General features: G+C 42.0%; 2 protein-coding genes across 8 annotated transcripts in view; one reads left to right on the top strand and one right to left on the bottom strand.

Annotated features, from left to right (window-relative positions):
* The window catches only part of SPDYA (speedy/RINGO cell cycle regulator family member A), a 34,201-nt gene extending 32,237 nt beyond the window's left edge, over nt 1–1,964 (top strand). For 3 of the 4 annotated variants that reach the window (XM_055253993.2, XM_055253992.2, XM_055253991.2), the window contains one exon: nt 1,217–1,964. In XM_055253993.2, coding sequence (XP_055109968.1) covers nt 1,217–1,251 — 35 coding nt within the window. In that variant the 3' untranslated portion in view covers nt 1,252–1,964. The remainder of the gene's footprint in view (nt 1–1,216) is intronic. The other variant, XM_055253994.2, reaches the window with a different exon arrangement.
* TRMT61B (tRNA methyltransferase 61B) lies at nt 1,188–20,935 on the bottom strand. Of its 4 annotated transcripts, XM_055253984.1 has the most exons (7): nt 20,211–20,935; nt 15,394–15,496; nt 11,534–11,724; nt 4,053–4,144; nt 2,727–2,953; nt 1,684–1,761; nt 1,188–1,598 (listed from the first exon to the last, which is right to left on the bottom strand). In XM_055253984.1, exons 1-7 carry the CDS (start codon nt 20,901–20,903, stop codon nt 1,555–1,557), a joined length of 1,428 nt encoding a protein of 475 aa, XP_055109959.1. In that variant the 5' UTR covers nt 20,904–20,935; the 3' UTR covers nt 1,188–1,554. The 4 variants fall into 4 exon arrangements, with proteins under 4 accessions (XP_055109959.1, XP_063478831.1, XP_063478832.1 ...); XM_063622761.1 differs by lacking the exon at nt 15,394–15,496 and having other exon boundaries at nt 20,330–20,935; XM_063622762.1 differs by lacking the exons at nt 2,727–2,953; nt 4,053–4,144 and having other exon boundaries at nt 20,211–20,919.
* Between the last annotated feature and the right edge of the window lie 854 nt (nt 20,936–21,789).

The following is a 21,789-nucleotide window of genomic DNA, read 5'->3' as shown; positions in this document are numbered from 1 at the left end:
TTAATAAAAAATTTACACACATGTATAATTTTAAATACTTCTAGCCTAAAAGATAAATCTAGGAATGGTAGCATTTACCCTCCAAGGCATTACTATTTTACAGCCCATAAAACAGGCTGGGCATGGTGGCTCCACACCTATAATCCCAGCACTTTGAGAGGTCAAGGCAGAAGGATTGCTTGAGCCTAGGAGTTTGAGACTAGCCTGGGCAACATGACAAAACCCCGTCTCTACCAAAAAACCCACAAAAATTAGCTGGGCGTGGTGCCATGTGTCTGTAGTCCAACTACATGGGAAGCTGAGGTGGGAGGCTTGTTTGATCCTGGGAGATTGAGGCTGCAATGAGCCATGATCACGCCACTGCACTCCAGCCTGGGTGACAGAATGAGAACCTGTCTCAAAAAAAAAAAACAAACACACACACAACTAAAAACCTATAAAACATCTATATTTAAACAGCGACCTAATCACTCTAAGTCACTGTTTATCTGTAAAATATGGATAACCTGAAAGATAAGTTGTCCATAGTAAGTGAAAAACATATATAAAGTTTTCAAAACAATGTATGGTATGTGGCAAATGCTAAATAACTGGTGCCTATGAATAATAAGTCCCATTTGTAATTAATTCATGTTTCCAAAATGTATTCCCCAAACTTTATTTTTTTTTTTTTTTTGAGATGGAGTCTCGCCCTGTCACCCAGGCTGGAGTGCAGTGGCACAATCTCAGCTCACTGCAACCTTTGCCTCCCAGGTTCAAGTGATTCTTCTGCCCCAGCTTCCCAAGTAGCTGGGATTACAGGTGCCCGCCACCACAACTGGCTAATTTTCGTATTTTTAGTAGAGACAGGGTTTTGCCATGTTGGCCAGGCTAGTCTCGAACTCCTGACCTCAGATTATCTGCCTGCCTTGGCCTCCCAAAGGCGTGAACCACTGTGCCTGGCCCCCAAACATTTAATTTGTGTAGTAACACCAAACAATTCTAATGTTATTTCAAGCTGGTTAAAAAGATTCTGAGGGGGATAAAAGAGATTCAAGAGCTGTTACATCTTTTGTTACAATTTTTAAGGTGATTATATCATTCTTAAGTTTCCCCCCATTATTTACTATAACCCAGATTTCCTTATTATTTTTTAAGACATATACAAGCCATTATAAGATGTATTTAAAATGGACAGATACATAAAATTTATCTTAAAATGCATATTTTATTTCAGTAGTCAATGACCATCAATCAAATAAAGGAAACTAATTTCTTGAAGAAAGACAAATCTATGGAGTGGTTTACAGGAAGTGAAGAATGAGATGGCCCAACTAAACCAATTTGGAATCATTAACTACAAAATGTCAAACTAACTGCAAGACAAGTGTCAAAATGGGATGTTTAAGCAGTTTTGCCACGTTATACATCTTTTAGTTGTTATTTTCAAAATTATAAGTTATATAAGTCATAGTAATAGCTAAAAATGCCAATCTATGAAAGTAGCGATTTTCAATATAAAGTTCTATTTTGATATTTTTCCATCTTCAAGTCAGTTGCTGTCGTCTGGAGTACTCAGTTGAGTTGTGGTTTGACCTTTCTCAACTTGACAAGAAAAGCTAATTTAAGAGAAGAAAAACATAAAGTCATTATATTAATTAAAAGAAAAAACACCATTTAATATGTTCTGAAAACATTACTCACCTGTATGACCAGGTTGCCAGTGTACTGGTCTAGCAACATAGGGAAATGATCCATATGGAAAATCAGAATGTGATTCTTCTGTTGTAAAAAATATATGTACTATAAGCTACATAAAATATTTTCTATTTTTTTCACAAAACTGTTAAAATATGAGTTACTCTCTTTATTGTAAGTTTTTTCTCTTTTTATTCCTTGCATTTATTTTAGAGCTACTCTGCCAGTTATTATACAGAATCGATTTGTCAATGATTATACAATAAACATATGATTTTATAACCAAATGGATAAGCCCATATCATAAATCAACGGATACTTGAAAACTTGTTCATGGCCTAAATAATATGTATATACAACAAAGACCTAAACTCAGTTCTTTCAAGAATTCCAGCAGCATCTTAGAAGTTGCTTTTTGGAATATTAGCTATTTGCCTATCAGGTCCCATTAATAATCAGTGACCTAAACATAAAACATCCTTGGCCGGGCGCGGTGGCTCATACCTGTAATCCCAGCACTTTGGAAGGCTGAGGCGGGTGGATCACGTGGTCAGGAGATCGAGACCATCCTGGCTAACATGGTGAAACCCCGCCTCTACTAAAAATATAAAAAATTAGCCGGGCATGGTGGCGGGCGCCTGTAGTCCCAGCAACTCAGGAGGCTAAGGCAGGAGAATGGCGTGAACCTGGGAGGCGGAGCTTGCAGTGAGCTGAGATTGTGCCACTACACTCCAGCCTGGGTGACAGAGCAAGACTCCAGTCTCAAAAAAAAAATCCTTAATATATTTAAATTATTTCACAAACCAAGCTCCTTGTGACAAGTAAAATATGAATATTATAAAAAGCTCAATTTTTCAAAGGTATCAGAGTTTTATGTAAAAGGCAGGAAAAGTCATTATTCTGTGCCTTATACATCTTAGCAGAATAAATATCACACTTCAATTTCTATAGAAAATTGCTGAGGAATATTTTTATAATCTATTGGTCAGTATACTCAGGAACTCATTCTCCATTCATTACTGCATGCATAAAGTAAAACTGAAGCTCACCATGGTCATCCTCTTGAAACAGCTCGCCTTTAACTCCAATTTCCTCTTGAGAATCTAGTTGTACATCTGTGTTGATTTTAGGTTCTACTTTTTGAGCTAAAATTCCATTTTTCTGTTTTGCAAGGCAAACCAACCAATCTCTGACAATGACCTCACTTATCTTTTCACATGAAAGAGCAAGTTCACAGATGCGAATTCCATCTAAAAGTTCAATAACCTGTGTGATGCTTTCAGAAAAGTGAAAAATTTACATTTCTACTAAAATAATAACATTATGTTTATTTAAGTTCCCTACACCTCTTGCCCAGATTTAAATACTATAGTTAAATTAAGGCAGGAGAGGGTTTAAATATGCAAGTTAGGAGGCATAAAAAGTACTTTCACAAAATTCTAAGTAAACAAACACAGAGACCATAATTTAACATTACTGTTCACGTTATACTTTTAAAACGTTTCTTCCAGATTGTCAGAAGAAAATATGCATCTTATATTACTATTTATGTAAAAAATGATTTAAACAGTAATATAGGGTTGGGCATGGGTCATGCCTGTAATCCCAGCACTTTGGGAGGCTGAGGCAGGCGGATCACTTGAGGTCAGGAGTTCCAGACCAGCGTGGCCAACATGGTGAAACCCTGTCTCTACTAAAAATACAAAAATTAGCCGGGTGTGGTGGCGCGTACCTGTAATCCCAGCTACTCAGGAGGCTGACGCAGGAGAATCACTTGAACCCGGGAGCCGGAGGTTACAGTGAGCCAAGATCATGACACTGCACCCCAGCCTGGGTGACAAAGCGAGACTGTCTCAAAAAAAAAAAAAAAAAAAAAACCCGAGAAAAGGTTAAAAAGAAAAAACTAAATAAATATACAGTAATATAAATGAACTTGGGACTTGTCATTTTAAAACAGTTGTATAAGATGCCGTATACACTTTATTCAGTTACAAAATGAGTATTTTGGCTGGGCGTGGTGGCTCAAGCCTATAATCCCAGCACTTTGGGAGACCAGGCGAGCAGATCACCTGAGGTCAGGAATTCAAGACCAAGCCTGGCCAACATGGTGAAACCCCTTCTCTACTAAAAATAGAAAAAATTGGCCGGGCATGGTGGCGGGCGCCTGTAATCCCAGCTACTTGGGAGGCTGAGGCAGGATAACTGCTTGAACAGGGGAGGTGGAGGTTGCAGTGAGCTGAGATCATACCACTGCACTCTAACCTGGGTGACAGAGTGAGACTCTGTCTCAAAAAAAAAAAAAAAAATTAGTTTGGTACTTAAGCAAAAGTGCACTTAAAAGTCACATTACAAAGAAAAACAGTTCTATTACTCACTTTACTATATATACAGCACATACACCACCATGCTTAAGACGTGGGTAAAAAACAGGCAAAGTAACATGAGGATTTAACATATCCAAAGCTACCTGTGTGGGGGAAAAAGAGAACTGGATCAGTCTGATTCTATTTAAATAAAGCATAAGTTTTATTATTGTGGCGAAATGACACACTTTTGGACAGCAATCACTCAAAGTATTTCATTTTTTAGAAGGCAGTATTATTAACTATCATTTTACCACTCCCAAAAGGGTATGTTAATTATTATACAGTTGGGCAAGGTGGCTCCTGCCTGTAATCCCAACACTTTGGGAGGCTGAGGCAAGAGGATCCATTTGAGGCCGAGTTTGAGAACAGCCCAGGCAACATAGCGAGACTCTGACTCTATTGAAAAAAAAAAAAAAAAAGTAGCTGGATGCAGTGGCACAAGCCCGTAGTACCAGCTACTCAGGAAGCTGAGGTGGGAGGGTCACTGGAGCCTAGGAGTTCGAGGCTGTAGTGACCTATGACTGTGCCATCATACTCCACCCTGGACAAGAGTGAGATCCTGTCTCAGGGAAGAAAAAACAATTTGTCATAGTACTTGATGATACTGAAAAATCATAATGATATGTCTTGTACTTTGCATATTAATATGGAAATATTGATTTGATTTGGCTATGTATGTATATATGAATATAACCAAAGGAAGATTCCTGGATGCCTGTATTATCAATATTGCCAAGTGTAAAACACGCCATTACAACATAAAAAATTTAAACATTTGAGACAATGTGAATTTCTTTTTTTTTTTTTTGAGACAGGGTCTTGCTGTGTTGACCAGGCTGGAGTACAGTGGCACGATGTTACCTCGCTGCAACTTCCACCTCCTGAACTCAAGCAACCCTCCCACCTCAGCCTCCCAAGTAGCTGAGACTACAGGCAGGCGCCACCATTCTCAGCTAATTTTTTTGTATATTATGTAGATACAGGTTTTGCCATGTTGCCCAGGCTGGTCTTGAACTCCTGGATTCAAGAGATCTGCCCGCCTTGGCCTCCCAAAATGCTGGGATTACAGATGTGAACCACTGTACCTGGCTGACAATGTGAATTTCTATTGCCAAAACTTATAAATTTAGATGCTTTATTTCAGCTTTGGCAACAGAAATTCACGTTGTTGGTCAGAGGCAGTGGCTCATGCCTATAATCCCAGCACTTTGGGAGGCTGAGGCGGGGGGATCACCTGAGGTCAGGAGTTTGAGACCAGCCTGGCCAACGTGGCAAAACCCTGTCTCTACTAAAAATACAAAAATTAGCCAGGTGTGGTGGTGCACACCTATAGTCCCAGCTACTGGGAAGGCTGAGGCAGGACAATTACTTGAACCCCGGAGGCGGATGTTGCAGTGAGCCAAGATTAAACCACTGCACTCCAGCCTGGGTGACAGAGTGAGACTCCGTCTCAAGAAAAAAAACTGCCAGGCATGGTGGCGTGCTCCTGTGGTTCCAGCCCCTTGGGAGGCTGAGGAGGGAGGATCACTTGGGCTTGGGAAATCAAGGCTGCAGTGAGCTGTGACTGTGTCACTGCACTCCAGCCTGGGTGACAGGATGAGACCCTATCTCAAAACAAACAAAATAAGCAGAGAAAGAGGGAAAGAAAGTGACAGGTCAGGGAAAGGAGGTGTCATTTTATATATAGGCTGGTCAGTGAAGAGACCTGAAGAAAATAAAATTAAGTTTAACCCATGGAAATGTAGGGGAGAAGTGAGCTCCTGGTGGAGGGAACAGCAAATATTTAATACAAACACTCTGAGGTAGTAGGCTACTTGGGGAGTCTGTTGAGGCCACTGTCACTGCAGTGGAGATAAAAGGGGGGAAGTGGTAAGAGACGACATCGAAGGTGGTAGACACAGATTACATAGAATCATGCAGGCTTTGGCTTTACTCAATTGAGAAGCCACCGAAGAATTTTAAAGAATTACATGATCTGAACTTTTTTAAAAAACTATTTTTGTGTGTGGTAAAATATACATTGCCATTTTAAGTGTACAATTCACTGTCATTAAGTATACTCTGACTCATTTTGAAATCTACATGCAGAAAACACTGAGAATGCAAGGAAGGATGACAGTGGCTTATAATACCAAAGAGCAGTGGGTGTGGTAAGAAGTGGTATATATTTTGAAGACAGAGCCAATTAGAATTAGGATTGGCTGTAGGATGTGAGAAAAAGAAGACTGAATCCAAAGTTTTTAGCCTAAGCCACTGAAAGAATGGAGATGTAATTTACTAATGAGGAAAATGATGAAGATTATAGGAGGAGCAAGCTTGGGGGAAATAAGAATTCAGGTTTGGACATGTATTTAAGATGCCTATTAAATATCCAAGTCGAGGCCAGGCATGGTGGCTCACACCTGTAATCCAAGCAGTTTGGGAGGCCGAGGTGGGTGGATTACCTGAGGTGAGGAGTTCGAAGCCAACCTGGCCTGTTAACATGGCGAAACCGTCTCTACTAAAGATACAAAAAAATTAGCTGGGATTACTACAGGCGGGTGCCTGTAGTCCCAGCTACAAGGGAGGCTGAGACACGGGAAATGCTTGAACCTGGGAGGCAGAGATTGTAATGAGCCGAGATCACGCCATTGCACTCCAGCCTGGGCAACAGAGTGAGACTCCATCTCAAATAAATAAATAAATATCCAAGTCAAGATTTCAGTGACAATCAAGGGTCAACATGATGACATAAATGGGTTCTCAGACTGTAGTTTTACTATATTATTGACAAGGACCAAAGTCAGATAACCCAAAAAACTGCAAATCCTCTTGAATGCTCAATTCTCAGTTAACAGCATTTATCCAGTTACTCAAACCAGAAACTTAAGAGTCATCATTTTCTTTTTTCAAAGCCTAATCAAGAAGCCATCATTTTCTTTACCTTGAATTCTCTTTTGAGACTCTGAATTAAAGTCTCACAAATCTACCTCCAGTGTTTCTCAAATTAATCCCACCGACACTGACTTAGGTCAACACCTCACCGTATCTTGTTGAAATATTATAATACCTTTCTGCATAAACTCCCAGCCTCCATTCTTTCTCCAGAATTATTCTAAAACGGAAATCTAGACAGTCTACTCTCCTACTTATAAGATAATGTCCTTACTATCCAGCTTGATATATACACAACTTTCTTTATTATCTAGCCCCTCATGACTGCATTTACAGCCTCATCTCCTCATACCGAGTTCTATAGCCATGGTGTTTTATACTTCTGAGTCTTTTTAGTAATTGCTTATATGTCTATTTCATTTTATCTTATTTAATTTTTTTTTTTTTTTTTTTTGAGATGGAGTCTCGTCCTGTCGCCCAGGTTGGAGTGCAGTGGTGCAATCTTAGCTCACTGCAACCTCCGCCTCCCGGTTTCCAGAGATTCTCTTGCCTCAGCCTCCCGAGTAGCTGGGATTACAGGCATGCGCCACCACACCCAGCTGTTTTTTTTTATCTTTAGTAGAGACAGGGTTTCACCATGTTGGCTAGGCTGGTCTCGAACTCCTGACCTCATGATCCGCCCTCCTCGGCCTCCCAAAGTAGTGGGATTACAGGCGTGAACCACTGCGCCCGGCCAATTTAATTTAATTTTTGAGACACAGTCTTGCTCTGTCACCTAGGCTAGAGTGCAGTGGCGCAATCTCAGCTCACTGCAGCCTCTGCCTCCCAGGTTCGAGTGATTCTCCTGCCTCAGCCTCCCAAGCAGCTGGGACTACAGATGCACACCACCACACCCAGCTAATTTTTATACTTTTAGTAGAGACAGGGTTTCACCATGTTAGCCAGGCTGGTCTCAAACTCCTGACCTCAAGTGATTCAACCATCTCAGCCTCCCAAAGTGCTGGGATTATGGCCATAAGCCATCATACCTGGCCAACAGCTATTTTAAAAAATTTTTTAAATATTTCTTATCCATTTTTTGTTTTTGAAAGCTCTTTTGAATGTGTAATTTTTGTCTTAGCACAGCACATGGCACATGGCAGGTTCTTAATAAATGCTTGTTGACTTCAGAAACAAAGTGGTTCAGAAATTCAGAGGAAGGTAACAATCCTCTGGCTAGATGATGAAGGGATATTTCACACAGGAGATGACCTTTAAGCTTTGAAGGGAGAATAGAGTTAGTAAACAGGCAGAGAAAAGGGGAAAGGAAGAAAATCAAAATGATGAAAATCGTAACTAACATTTATTCAGTGCTTACTATGTACCAGGTACTTTACATGAATTCTCTTATTTAATTCTCAACAACTCTATGAAATAGGTACTATTATCATTCCTGTTTAATACATGAGGTGACTGAGGCATGGAAAGATTAAGTGACTTACCCAAGGTTACACTGGTGATTATGGAGCCTGGCGGTGGACCAATCTGAATGGACCCCAAACTTATTTCCCTCTATTCCTTTCCCTTCCTTTTCTCTCCTCAGAAACAGTCATTATCCTGAAGTTGGTAACATTCCCAAATTTTATACTTCTACAACATACGTATATAGCTACAAACAATACATGTTGTGTAGTTTTAAATTTTACATGTAGGTGGTCATTTCACATATTCTCTTATAATGCTTTTTCCACCAAACACCAAGTCTTTCAGATTTATTGATGTAGCTAGAGTACATTTATTGTTAGTATTCCATTGTGTCCATTCTCTTTTGATGGTTAAGCTGTTTCCAAAATTTGTCTCTTTTATTAGTCATGCTCTCTCTTTTTTCTATTTTTTTAATGGTTTAACACCTTTTTGATTCATTTAGCATCATTTTGGTTGGCATGTATGGAGTCAGGTTACATAAAGGACTAGAGAAAGGAAGGTTTAGATCAGATTCTGGACACCAGAAGTCTTTGAATGAAAAGCTCCGGGCCAGGTGCGGCGGCTCATGCCTGTAATCCCAGCACTTTGGGAGGCCAAAGCGGGTGGATCGCCCTGGAGTTCCAGAACAGCCTGGGCAACATGGTGAAACCCCATCTCTACTAAAAACATAAAAACTAGCCAGCCGTGGTGGCGGGTACCTGTAATCCCAGCTACTCAGGAGGCTGAGGCAGGAGAATCGCTTGAACCCGGGAGGCGGAGGTTGCAGTGAGCCGAGATCATACCACTGTACTCCAGCCTGGGCGAAAAAGCAAGACTCCATCTCAAAAAAAAAAAAAAAAGAAAGAAAAGCTCCAGATTGTTTTTTCAGCAGGAGAATGACAGTATCAGAAACACATATATATATATATACATATACACATACATACATATTTATTTCTTTTTTGCTTTTTTAAGATAGAGTCTTGCTCTGTCTCCCAGGCTGGAGTGCAGTGGCGCAAATCTTGGCTCACTAGAACCTCCACCTCCCAGGTTCAAGCGATTCTCCTGACTTGGCCTCCCAAGTAGCTGGGATTGTAGGCGTCCACCACCATGCCTGGCTCATTTTTGTATTTTTCTTTCTTTCTTTCTTTTTCTTTTTTTTTTTTTTTGAGATGGAGTCTCGCTCTGTCACCTAGGCTGGAGTGCAGTGGCGTGATCTCGGCTCACTGCAAGCTCCGCCTCCCGGGTTCACGCCATTCTCCTGCCTCAGCCTCCCGAGTAGCTGAGACCACAGGCGCCCACTACCACGCTCGGCTAATTTTTTGTATTTTTAGTAGAGACGGGGTTTCACCGTGTTAGCCAGGATGGTCTCAAACTCCTGACCTCAGGAGATCCACCTGCCTCGGCCTCCCAAAATGCTGGGATTACAGGCATGAGCCACTGCGCCCAGCCAGAAATTTATGTTTAACATATGCCTTTTGATCTTTGATCAAACACCAACCCTCAAGCAGTACTCTTACCAATGTACAATTTTTAGAAACGTTCTTAAGAAAGGGAAATTATTCATGATCTAGCTTCTACTTAACAGTTCTGTATTATAATTATTTATGAACACCAACTATAATTCTTTGGCCTTAACGGTATATAACTCTCCCCCAGCAGCTGACACCCCCCCCTTCTCTATTCCCTCATATTGAGTAATCATCTGGCACTATTATTCAAGAGAGATTCAGCTGAATAAATCTAAAAAAGAGTATTCTTTTTAGATCAGGAATGGTTCAGCAGGTTTCTACAAAGCTTCAATGATATCATTAAAATCCTTTGTTGTGTTTCATGCTCATCAGGCAAAATTCTGATGACCAATTTAATCTCCCAGGTATTTTTGACATTCCTATGGATGACCTAAACAGAGCCCTTTCCCCCTTATTGAGCTGTAACATGCAAGCCATAGATGAGAAAAAATAACTGAGGTCTTTCTATACAGGAAGCTGTGCCACTAAAACTATAGGCTTTAGTTATATCAGCGCTAGAAGCCAGTGCTGATAAAAATCATTTTCATGGCCGGGCATGGTGGCTCATGCCTGTAATCCCAGCACTTTGGGAGACTGAGGTGGGCAGATCACCTAAGATTAGGAGTTCCAGACCAGCCTGGTCAACATGGTGAAACCCCATCTCTAGTAAAAATACAAAAATTGGCTGGGCGTGGTGGCATGTGCCTGTAATCCCAGGTACTTAGGAGGCTGAGGCAGGAAAATCACTTGAACCCAGGAGGCAGAGGTTGCAGTGAGCTGAGACTGTGCCACTGCACTCCACCCTAAGCAACAGAATGAGACTCTGTCTCCAAAAAAAAAAAAAAAAAAAAGATTTTCTCTCCTCTTTGAACTTTGCTTCATTTCTCACCAAAATAGTCCATCCTTCCAGCAGCCACTTAAGGAAAGGAAGGAAGACTCCTAACCAAGGCCTCAGTCCATAGTGTGAAGCTATGAACTGTGAAGTGGCATCACCAAGGAATTCTGAAACTCTTCAGCCAGCAAATACTTCCATGTCCCAGATCTCCACCATGTTTGATCACAGCTTAGTGTATCCTCTCTTGTCATCTATCTTTTTACTTTCATCTTCTCTGCTTCTTTTCCCTAAGTCAACCTCCCATTGTTTCTCTTCCTCACAATGTCTCTGCTCCACTTTCTGGAGCTTTGTTCATGATAAACACCTCTGTCCTCAGTATCTTCAATGAACACACTCCTCTTGATATCCTGACTTTAACTGTCTAAAGATGCCTTCTGCCTATTTCCTGTCAAATGGAAGCTACTTATTCCCCCAAATCTCACAGTTCAGGTTAGGTACTGGGTTCAATATGCTTCCAACGCTGCTTCCAAAGTACGATTTATCCTGGAAATACTGAGGTTCATGATGCTCAACTAGTCTTCGGTCCTAGCTTTCAGTCATTATCCCACATTCAATGACAACTTCAGCACCCAACTCGGTAACTCAGTATGTCTCTCTGTCCCAAATCCCACCATGAGATTAAAAGGCATGAAACGAAAATATTCTTTCAATGCCTAGAGATAGACATGAAGCAAATGAAGGAAGACCCTTGCCCATATAAAAGAAGCCTGACCCGTATCTTCTTTGTAGTCAAAGTAATAACACAGGACCCACGTTAGAAAACTTACTGCGTCAAATGTTAAAGATTTTATGTCTTCGGTTGCTCCTGAAATGTCCTTATGAATAAAATCCACATTGTCTGGCCACTCTTCTACATGGCTTAATTTCCATGAATCACGCCAGTGTTTGTAATTCTTCTTAGCCAGATCATGGTGGTCTTTTCGTACCTCAAAACTTATGACTCGTCCTTGTGATCCAACTTAAGTAAAAAATAATTTGATATTTCATAATATTAATCAGTTTATTAAAAAGTGTCAAAAACATATTTTGCAAAGGTACTACACGTATGTGAAAAAAATGATTCAAATAGTTCAATGTTACAAGTCTTCCTCCCATCCCTGATCTCCAATTAATCTCCCTCCCTCTTCAGAGGCAACTACATTACCAGCTATTTACCTTTCCTATGATAGTCACTGCCTATACAAGCATGCCAAGTATCTCTCTCTGTTTTTAATACACATTGTGGTGTATTATACACACTGTCCTCTACCTTCCTTCTTATTTACCAATGTCATTTCAGTGATTCTAGATGTACTGCATTCTTTTTAACAGGCATTATATTCCAGTCATGTATGGCTACGATGAACATTTAGCTTGTTTCTAGTCATATGCTAATATAAACAATACTGCAATGAAAATTCTTATACCTAAGTCTTTGTATCAAGCCAGTATATCTCTACAGGATAAAGTCCTAAAAATGGAATTGCTGGCTCAAGGGGTATGTGAATTTATTCACATAATATTACATTGTCCTCCAAGTAAGTGGTGTCAACTTATATGCCAACAAGCAATGCATTAGAATATCTATATCTCAGGCCAGGTGCAGTGGCTCCCACCTGTAATCCCAGCACTTTGGGAGGCAGAGGTGGGCGGATCATGAGGTCAAGTGATCGAGACCATCCTGGCTAACACGGTGAAACCCCATCTCTACTAAAAAAAAATACAAAAAATTAGCCGGGCGTGGTGGCACATGCCTGTAGTCCCAGCTACTCGGGAGACTGAGGCAGGAGAAGGGCGTGAACCCAGGAGGGAGAGCTTGCAGTGAGCCAGGATGCGCCACTGCACTCCAGCCTGGGCGACAGTGCAAGACTCTGGCTCAAAAAAAAAAAAAAAAAGAATACCTGTATCTCCATACTCTAAGTTATTGAACTTTTTATCTGTGTCAATCTAAAAAGTGAATAAAGTTTATCATTTTTAATGTAGATTTTTTAGTTTTTTTTTTTTTTTTTGAGACGCTCTCACTCTGTCATACAGGTTGGAGTGTGGGTGCAATCACAGCTCACTGCAACCCCCACCTCCCAGGCTCAAGCAATCTTCCCACTTCAGCCTCCTGAACAGCTGGGACGACAGGTGTGCGCCACCACACCCAGCTAATTTTTTGTATTTTTGGTAGAGACAGGGTTTCGCCATGTTGCCCGGGCTGGTCTCAAACTCGTGAGCTCAAGCAATCTGCCTGCCTCGGCCTCCCAAAGTGCTGGGATTACAGATGTGAGCCACCATGCTCCGCCTTTTAATGTAATTTTAACTTGCATTTCTTTTATTATGGATGAGGTTGAGTCTTTCATATATTTAAAAGGTATTTGTGGCCAGATACAGTGGCTCGCCACGGTAGTCCCAGCACTTTGGGAGGGCAAGGCAGGCAGATCACTTGAGGTCAGGAGTTCAAGACCAGCCTGGCCAACATGGTGAAATCCTGTCTCTACCAAAAAATACAAAAAAAAGTATTTGTATTTGTGTGTGTGTTTGTGTGTGTGTGTGTGTGTGTGAAGAACTTTTAAACTAATTAGCACAGTAATACTGCAATTCCCGAGAGGAGTACTACATTTTAACTTAAGGCAATTAACTTTCCACCCACCTCTATCTGAAGTGATTTGATACCATTTGGAGATTATCCCAGATCAATCAGTTTACAGTTTACTAATGAAGTTTAAATTCCAAGGTATCTTTTGAAATGTAACTCCAACTGCAAGTTATCAGGTTCTCAGGAGATAAAAATTAATGTTAATAGTAACATAAGCTGGGAGTGGTGCCCCATGCCTGTAATCCCAGCACTTTGGGAGGCAAGATTGCTTGAGGCCAGGAGTTCAAGACCAACCTGGGCAACAGTGAGACCCAGTCTCTACAAAAAACTTTAAAAATCAGCCAGCTTTGGTGGTATGTGCCTATTGTCCCAGCTACTTGGGAGGCTGGGATAGGAGGATCACTTGAGTTCCGAGGGTCAAGGCTGTAGTGAGCCACGATCATACCACTGCATTCCAGCCTGGGGAACAGAGTGAGACCCTGCCTCAAAAAAAAAAAAAAAAAAAGTAACGTAAACAACTGGAAAAGACAATATGGAGAAAAATATCCATCACATAGGTAAATAGCAATAATTTCTTGCACATTTATAGTTTAGGATTATTCAAGCCATGACACTCCTCTGATACTACATACTTTAGAAATATAGGCACTTATCTGTTCTCACCAATTTTTATAAATCCACTTTGTCAAATGAAACCATGCAGTTAGGAATTTGTCATAGATTATGAGAAAATGACTGCCTTTAACTATGTACAGAAAAGTCAAACAAAAGATTGAGGAGCCCAGAATGAATTTGCTGGCTTAGTATAATCTAGATAATATTCATATGTGAAGACATTAGGTCAAAGAACAAAAGGTGTGAGTTTAATTTCAGCATATTTCTATCTGTGATCTTTATAAAATCTACTCAAAGAAAGTACTGTGACTATTCAGCAGTCTAGTATTACATAGGGAAGAGAACACTGCACAGACAGACCACCCAAAGCAACACTGACACTCAGAGAAATTAGGTAGGCAAAGGGGTACTAATCAACTAGCATAAAAGTAACCAGAAATTAAGTGGTAGGAACATGAAAAAATATATATGTTTAATATACACCTCTTGATTTTTGATCAGACACCCACCTTCAAGCAGTACTTTTACCAACTGACAATTTTTAGAGACTTTCTGGAAAAAAAGATAATTCTTCATGATCTAGCTTTTTACTTAATAGCTCTGTACTACGATTAATTTCTTTATGAACACCTACTATAATTCTTTGGCCCTAACGATATATAACTCTCCCCTCAACAGCTGACAACCTCCTTCCATATTCCCTCAGGCTAAGTATTCATCTGGCACTAGTATTCAACAATAACATGACAAGTACACAAGGAGGTTCCGAGCAGCACTATTTGTAACATCCAACTCAAATGTCTATCAACAGTAAAATGGGTAAATTGTGATTTAAATAGAGTACTACACAGCAACTAAAATGAAAGAACTACTGCTGTATGCAATGAGTGAATCTCACAAACATAATGATGAATGAGAGTAGCCAGATACAAAGGAGCACATACTGTATGATTCCATTTTATATAAGTTTGAAGGAGGCAAAACTAATCAGTGGTGATAAAAGTCACAATAGTGGTTTCCTTTGGTGATGATAAGGACTGGGAGGGGACGTGAGGAGGCATCTGTGGGGCAGGGACACTCCCTACCTTGATCTCAGTCATAAGTACATGAGTGGTCACTATACAAAGATTCATTGAGGTATCCACTTATGATCTGCACACTTTTCTGTAGCCATATTGTATTCCAATAAAAAGTATACTTAAGAAAAAAGAAGCAGCATTGGAGAGCATGGAGAAAGTAAGACAAAGCAAAGAAAATGGAGGGAGGATTAGAAAGAGACTGACTGGAATAAGTGTACAAAATGGAAAGAAAAATAATTGCTTACATTCAGATTCTAGGAGAATGCTACCTCAATGTTAGGTATTTTCCCAAATATCTTTATAACCTTCTGTTATTATGAACAAATTGAATGTTTTCTTTGTTACTGAGATGTAGCTTAGTCCAATCTCTTACCTGCTTTGGATAAAAATAAGCTCATTCCACCAGAGCCTGAGCCAGCTTCCAAAACAGTATCACCTGGGTTGATATCCATCATTGAGAGAATCATATTAATATCCTATGATTGAAAACAGTATGGGTGACTCAGTGACCAATAAATATGTACTAAGCACCTAGTCTTATCTTACATTGTTGGGTGTGAAGAAGAAGGGAGTGAAAAAATGAATCAGACTCTGGACCTGCCTACAGAGTTTATATTTCACTTGATGAAATAAGAGAGATCCAAGAATCAATTAACAAATAAGGCAAGACTTCAGAATAATACCAAAATTATAGACAATAAGTTCATAGAGCAGCAGGATGGCCTAGTTTAAAGACAAAGAGTAGACAATTTATGGGAACAATCACAAGGTAAAAACAGCTTTAAACAAAGCAGACATAGAATAAATCCAGTTTATCTCAGGAGAGACAGGCAGAGAATTAAATGCCAGTATGAGGCATTAGAACTCAGCCTGATAAGCAACTAGGGTGTGTCACTGAGGTGATATAAATGGCATTTTATGAGGATTAATCTAGCAGAAGAATACAGGATCTACTGGAGAAAAATCAAGAGGCAGGAAGACCAGTTAGGAATTTACTATATAATCTCTGCATAAAATGATCAATTTCTTTTTTTTTTTTTGGGGAGACGAAGTCTTGCTCTTGTCCCCCAGGCTGGAGTGCGATGGCACAATCTTGGCTCACTGCAACCTCTGCCTCCCGGGTTCAAGTGATTCTCTTGCCTCAGCCTCCCGAATAGCTGGGATTACAGGTGCCTGCCACCACGCCCGGCTAATTTTTGTATTTTTAGTAGAGATGGGGTTTCACCATGTTGGCCAGGCTGGTCTCGAACTCCTGACCTCAGGTGATCTGCTCGCCTCAGCCTCCCAAAGTGCTGGGATTACAAGTGTGAGCCAGTTCCCAGACCAAAATGATGAACTTCTTATTTATTTTTGGGGGGACAGAGTCTCGCTCTGTCACCCAGGCTGGAGTGCAGTGGTACAATCTTGGCTCACTGCAAGCTCCGCCTCCTGGGTTCAAACGATTCTCCTGCCTCAGCCTCCCAAGTAGCTGGGATTACAGGCACCCGCCACCATGGCCTGCTAATTTTTTGTATTTTTAGTAGAGATGAGGTTTCACCATGTTGGCCAGGCTGGTCTCACCTCGGCTTCCTAAAGTGCTGGGATTACAGGCATGAGCCAACGTGCCTGGCCAAATGATGAACTTCTAATTTAGAATTAAGATACTATATAACAGCGGTCCCCAACCTTTTGGGCACCAGGGACCTGTTTTGTGGAAGACAATTTTTCCACAGATTGGGGAGAGGCGGATGGTTTTGGGATGAAATTGTTTCACCTCAGATCATCAGGCATTAGTTAGTTTCTTATAAGGAGCATGCAACCTAGATCCGGCGTATGCGCAGTTCACAAGAGTTTGCACTCCTATGAGAATCTAATGCCATGGCTGATCTGACGAGAGGTGGAGCTCAGGCAGTAATGCTCACTACCCACTGCTAACCTGCTGTGTGGCCCAGTTCCCCGTTACAGGCCACACACTGGTACCCGTCCTCAGCCTGGGGGTAGAGGAGCCCTGCTATATAAGAAAAAAAAGAGACTATGCTATTACTAGATTGGAGGACCCACTTGCCAAACATATAATTGGAATTGTTTTTGTTAACACAACACAAATATTATGGATGACATTAATAAAAAACTTTTTTTAAATTTATTAAACAAATTTTCTTGGTGACAGGGTCTCTGTTGCTCAGACTGGAGTGTAGTAGTGCAATAGTAGCTCACTGCAGCCTCCAACTTCTGGGCTCAAGCAATCCTCCCACCTCAGCCTCCAAAGTAGCTGGGACCACAGGCATGTACTACCATGCCAACTAATTTTTTTTTAATTTTTTATAAAGATGGGGGTCCTGCTATATTGGCCAGGTTAGTCTTGAACTCCTAGCCTCCAGCAATCCTCCTGCCTTGGCCTCACAAAGCACTGAGATTACAGGTGTGAGTGACTGCACTTGCCCCCTCAATTTTTTTTTTTTTTTTTTTTGAGACAGAGTCTCGCTCTGTCGCCCAGGCTGGAGTGCAGTGGCGCAATCTCGGCTCACTGCAAGCTCCTCCTCCCGGGTTCACGCCATTCTCCTGCCTCAGCTTCTTCGAGTAGCTGGGACTACAGGCACCCGCCACCACGCCCGGGTAATTTTTTTGTATTTTTAGTAGAGACGGGGTTTCACCGTGGTCTCGATCTCCTGACCTCGTGATCCACCCACCTCAGCCTCCCAAAGTGCTGGGATTACAAGCGTGAGCCACTGCGCCCGGCCCCTCACTCGGCTGGAGTGCAGTGGCAAGATCATGGCTCACTGCAGCCTCAAACTCCTGGGCTCAAACAATCCTCTCATCTCAGCCTCCTGTGTAGTTGGGATCACAAGTGTGTGCCACCATACCTGGCTAATTTTTTATTTTTTGTAGAGACAAGGTCTCCATATGTTGCCCCGGCTGGTCTCAAACTTCTGAGCTCAAATGATCCTCCTGCCTCAGCCTCCCAAAATATTGAGATTACAAGTGTGAGCCACTGCACTCAGCCTCTGGTCATATTTTTAATACTAAGATGGAATTATGTAATTCTAACAGGGAGATCAGTTTTTAAACATCAGTGGAGGTATTCCCTCAAGCATTTCAAAATTGTAGAAGTTGAACTATCTCCAGCCACTACTTGGAAGCTATAAAGAGAAGTCAACACCTAACAAATTTAGTACTTAAATTCCTCCTTAGAGTGGAACAATGTAGCTTTTATCTGTAACAAATGGAAAGGCAGAAAGTACACTAAAGATGCATATGTATAACTTCATGAAATGTAACTAATCTCTCTTGATTTTGTCTAATGGGGAGAAAGCAGACATGGGGAAGCAAGATAAAATTACAAAAGTCTTTTAGTTTTCTTCAAGAGCTTATGATACCATGGCCAGGAGTGGTTGTTCTGTAATCCCAGCACCCTCAAGGGAGGATCCCTTGAGCCTAGAGAAGTTTAAGACCAGTCTGGGCAAGTTAGGGTGACCCCAACTCTACAAAAAAAAATTTTTGATTAGCTAGGCATAGTGGCATGCACCTGTGGTCCCAGCTACTCAGGAGGTTGAGGTTCGAGGATTGTTGGAGCCTGGGAGGTTGAGGCTACAGTAAGAAGTGATTGAGCCACTGCACTCTAGCCTGGGTGACACAGCAAGACCCTGTCTTTAAAAAAAAAAAAAAAAGCTTATTATACCTCAGTAGCCTAAGCGTCTGAGGAAAGTTTTCTTAGTCCCTGGGTAGACCGTTTAAAATACAGACTGGATTCCTACTCAGAACCTTCTAATGGTCCTTCACTACAAATGGAATAAAATACTCAAACCACACCTCATACGGGGTCCCTCATCTGACCCACTGAGGCCACAACAGAAACTCTGCAGTATTCCTCCCTTTGCAAGAACAACTATCTTCCTAGATCTGTTTACAAGGCAAGCTCTTCCTTATTTAGGTTTCTTATCAAGTGTACCTCCTTGGAGACCATCTCTATTCACCTGACATACAGTATGCTCATACCCCAGGTCACCCAAAACAATGTCATTGTTAATATATTTGTCTTCATGACACTTAATACTACTGGAAATGACCTTATTCTTTCATTTACTTGTTTGTTCTTTGTCACCCCTTCTCGAATGTAAGGTCTGTGTTGAGAGTGAGGACTGCAGTTCAACACTATACTTCCCTAAATAGTGCCTTGAGTATGGAAGGCAGTCAATTTGCTGAATAAATAACGAATGAATCCTGATCTGGAGAAAGGAGGAGTTGTGTTACACAGGAACATTCTACTCAAGGACTGTGACTGTGACTAAGGATTGAAATAATCTGCTAGCAATAGATGATTAGCATAAGCTTCAAACTAGGGGTGGGCGCGGTGGCTCCCGCCTGTAATCCCAGCACCGGGAGGCCGAGGTGGGCGGATCACTTGAGGCCAGGAGTTGAAGACCAGCCTAGGCAACAAGACGAAACCCCGTCTCTACAAAAATTAGCCCGGGGTGGTGGTGCATGCCTGTAGTCCCAGGTACTCAGGAGGCTGTGGTGGGAGAATCGCTTGAACCTAGGAGGCAGAGGTTGCAGTGAGCCAAGATCACAACACTGCAACACTGTACTCCAGCCTGGATGGCAGAGTGAGAATCTGTCTCAAAAAAAAAAAAAAAAAGACTGAAACTAGGCTTTAGGCAGTTAACTTTTTAATAAAGAATAGTCATTTCATGTTTGGTGTTGAATGTTAGCTATTTTAATATAAAACTCTATTTCTTCCCTAAAAAGGGAAAAGCACCGTAATGTATCTGTTGCTGATAAAAAATACTCTTGTAACATGATTATTAAATATTATTAAAATATCATCATAGTAGTACTAAAAAATTGTTGCCTAGGAGTTCAACATTCTCTTGACTCCTGAGGTTGTAAACTTAAGAGTAATGGGAAACAAAATTAGTACTTATTATGTACGTAGTGAGTTCACATCACCCTAACAAAAGTTGAGCTATTATCCACATTTTACGAATAAGGGAATCGAGACTCCCAAGTTAAAATTAAAATCTAGCCGTTTCCTAATGCTAATTTTCATCAAGATATGTAAAAGTTATAGCCATTGGTTTATTTTAAAAGCCTGAGTAAAATAAAAAATCCAAACGTTCTGACATGTGCTTTGAGTACATTAATCAGGACTGAGTACTGCATCTGTCTTTGCTCCGCTTGGAACCAATACACACCTTATCTCCATCGCATTACCTTTGGGAATGTTATGGCAGTCCCTCTTTTCATCAATACTACATAGTCTTCCAATGCTGGCCTCCTCAGTATGTACTGCTTACCGAAGGAACTCCTCAGTATCTGGCCGGGGAACTTACCCACGATCTTGCCGAACGGGACTGCCCCCCAGTTACTATTTAAGAGTCCGACGTTGTGCAACCTAAATAATTTCTTAAATTTTGTTTCTCCCTCCCCAGTCTCAGCTAAAATCAGTTCCCCAGCCTGAAAGGGTCTCTCTCTGGAAGTTGAACAAGAAGGGGAGACGTGACGCTCTTCGACCTCGGTAGCGGACTGGGCCTGCGAGAGCATCGAAGGATCCTCGGATCCCTGGTGTGTGGGACAGCACCGGCCCTGGTCTCCGCTCGAGTCCTCGCGCTCTCGAAGGGATGACTCTTCCCGCGGCAGTCTGAGGTTTTCCACTGACGAAAGACATCCAGTCCCAATGTCAGAGATGCTCAGAGGGAGAGATGGGCAAGACTCTGCTCCTGGGGCTTTCCTTTGTGCCGCCTCGTGCTCTCTTCCTCCATCTCGCAGGTCTCTAGGCGAGGACCTGCAACACAGTGACCGAGGTCCCTCGTAGGGCTCCTGCCCCAGGCCGCTCAGGAATGAATTGGTTCCGAGCCCCTGCCGCAGGCACAGCAAGATAGGACCGCGGCACCCTGCCGTCAGCATGGTGTTTCACGCAGGCGCCGTCGCAGACGAGTGACGCAAGCCTAGCGCGACCCCTTCTTTCCCCGTCGCGCTCAAGGCGCAGCAGCCCGGTGGCTCTGCAGCTGCGTGGGGCTCTACAGTTCCGCGACTGCGCCTGCGTCGGGGAGGGGGCGGTGCGCTAGGTCAAGCGGGGGCTCGGGAGCAGTGGAGTTCTGGTTGAGTTACCATCCAAGGAATATGTCCTCGCGCGCGGCCGCCCATTTTCCTTTTCGGAATGTGGGTAAAGAATTTACCGCTAACAGACATCCTCCAGGTTCGCTAGTGGACAGCAAGATTGAGAGACAAAACTTAACAAAGCGCTGTGCAAACTGAAATCCCAGGCTTAGCTCGCTAGTGTCTTGAACACGGAAGTCACCTAGTCACCCCCAAGATGTATGAGTACAGCTAACCCCCAGATGCATTTGACAGACGGCGTGGGACGCGCCACTTGCTGACTGGCTCTCCTTTCCCAGTTGACCGCGACATCCCCCAGCCCCAAGTCCCTTTTGATGGGGCTGTGACCACCTGCCGGTCCCCTCACCCACCCCTCACTCCCGGAGAGTCCGAGGTTGATTCGAGTACTCACTAGGTGCTTATGTAACACATGTTTTCATTATTAAAATATAACTAGTTTACCCTCCCAAAACGAAATAGAAGTGTCTTAAAATGAAAATAGGTATATTTGGAGTCCAAAGTTATCTAACGTTAAATATCACTAACCTCCCGGCATTTTGGGAAGCCGAGGCGAGCGGCCCATTTGAGGTCAGGAGTTCGGGACCAGCCTGGCCAACGTGGTGAAACCCCGTCTCTACTAAAAGTACAAACATTAGCTGGGCGTGGAGGCACGCACCTGTAATCCCAGCTACTC

The sequence above is a fragment of the Symphalangus syndactylus genome, chromosome 18 (genome assembly GCF_028878055.3).
Source record: "Symphalangus syndactylus isolate Jambi chromosome 18, NHGRI_mSymSyn1-v2.1_pri, whole genome shotgun sequence".
Taxonomy (NCBI): domain Eukaryota; kingdom Metazoa; phylum Chordata; class Mammalia; order Primates; family Hylobatidae; genus Symphalangus; species Symphalangus syndactylus.
This window is presented reverse-complemented; position numbering and strand designations above follow the sequence as displayed.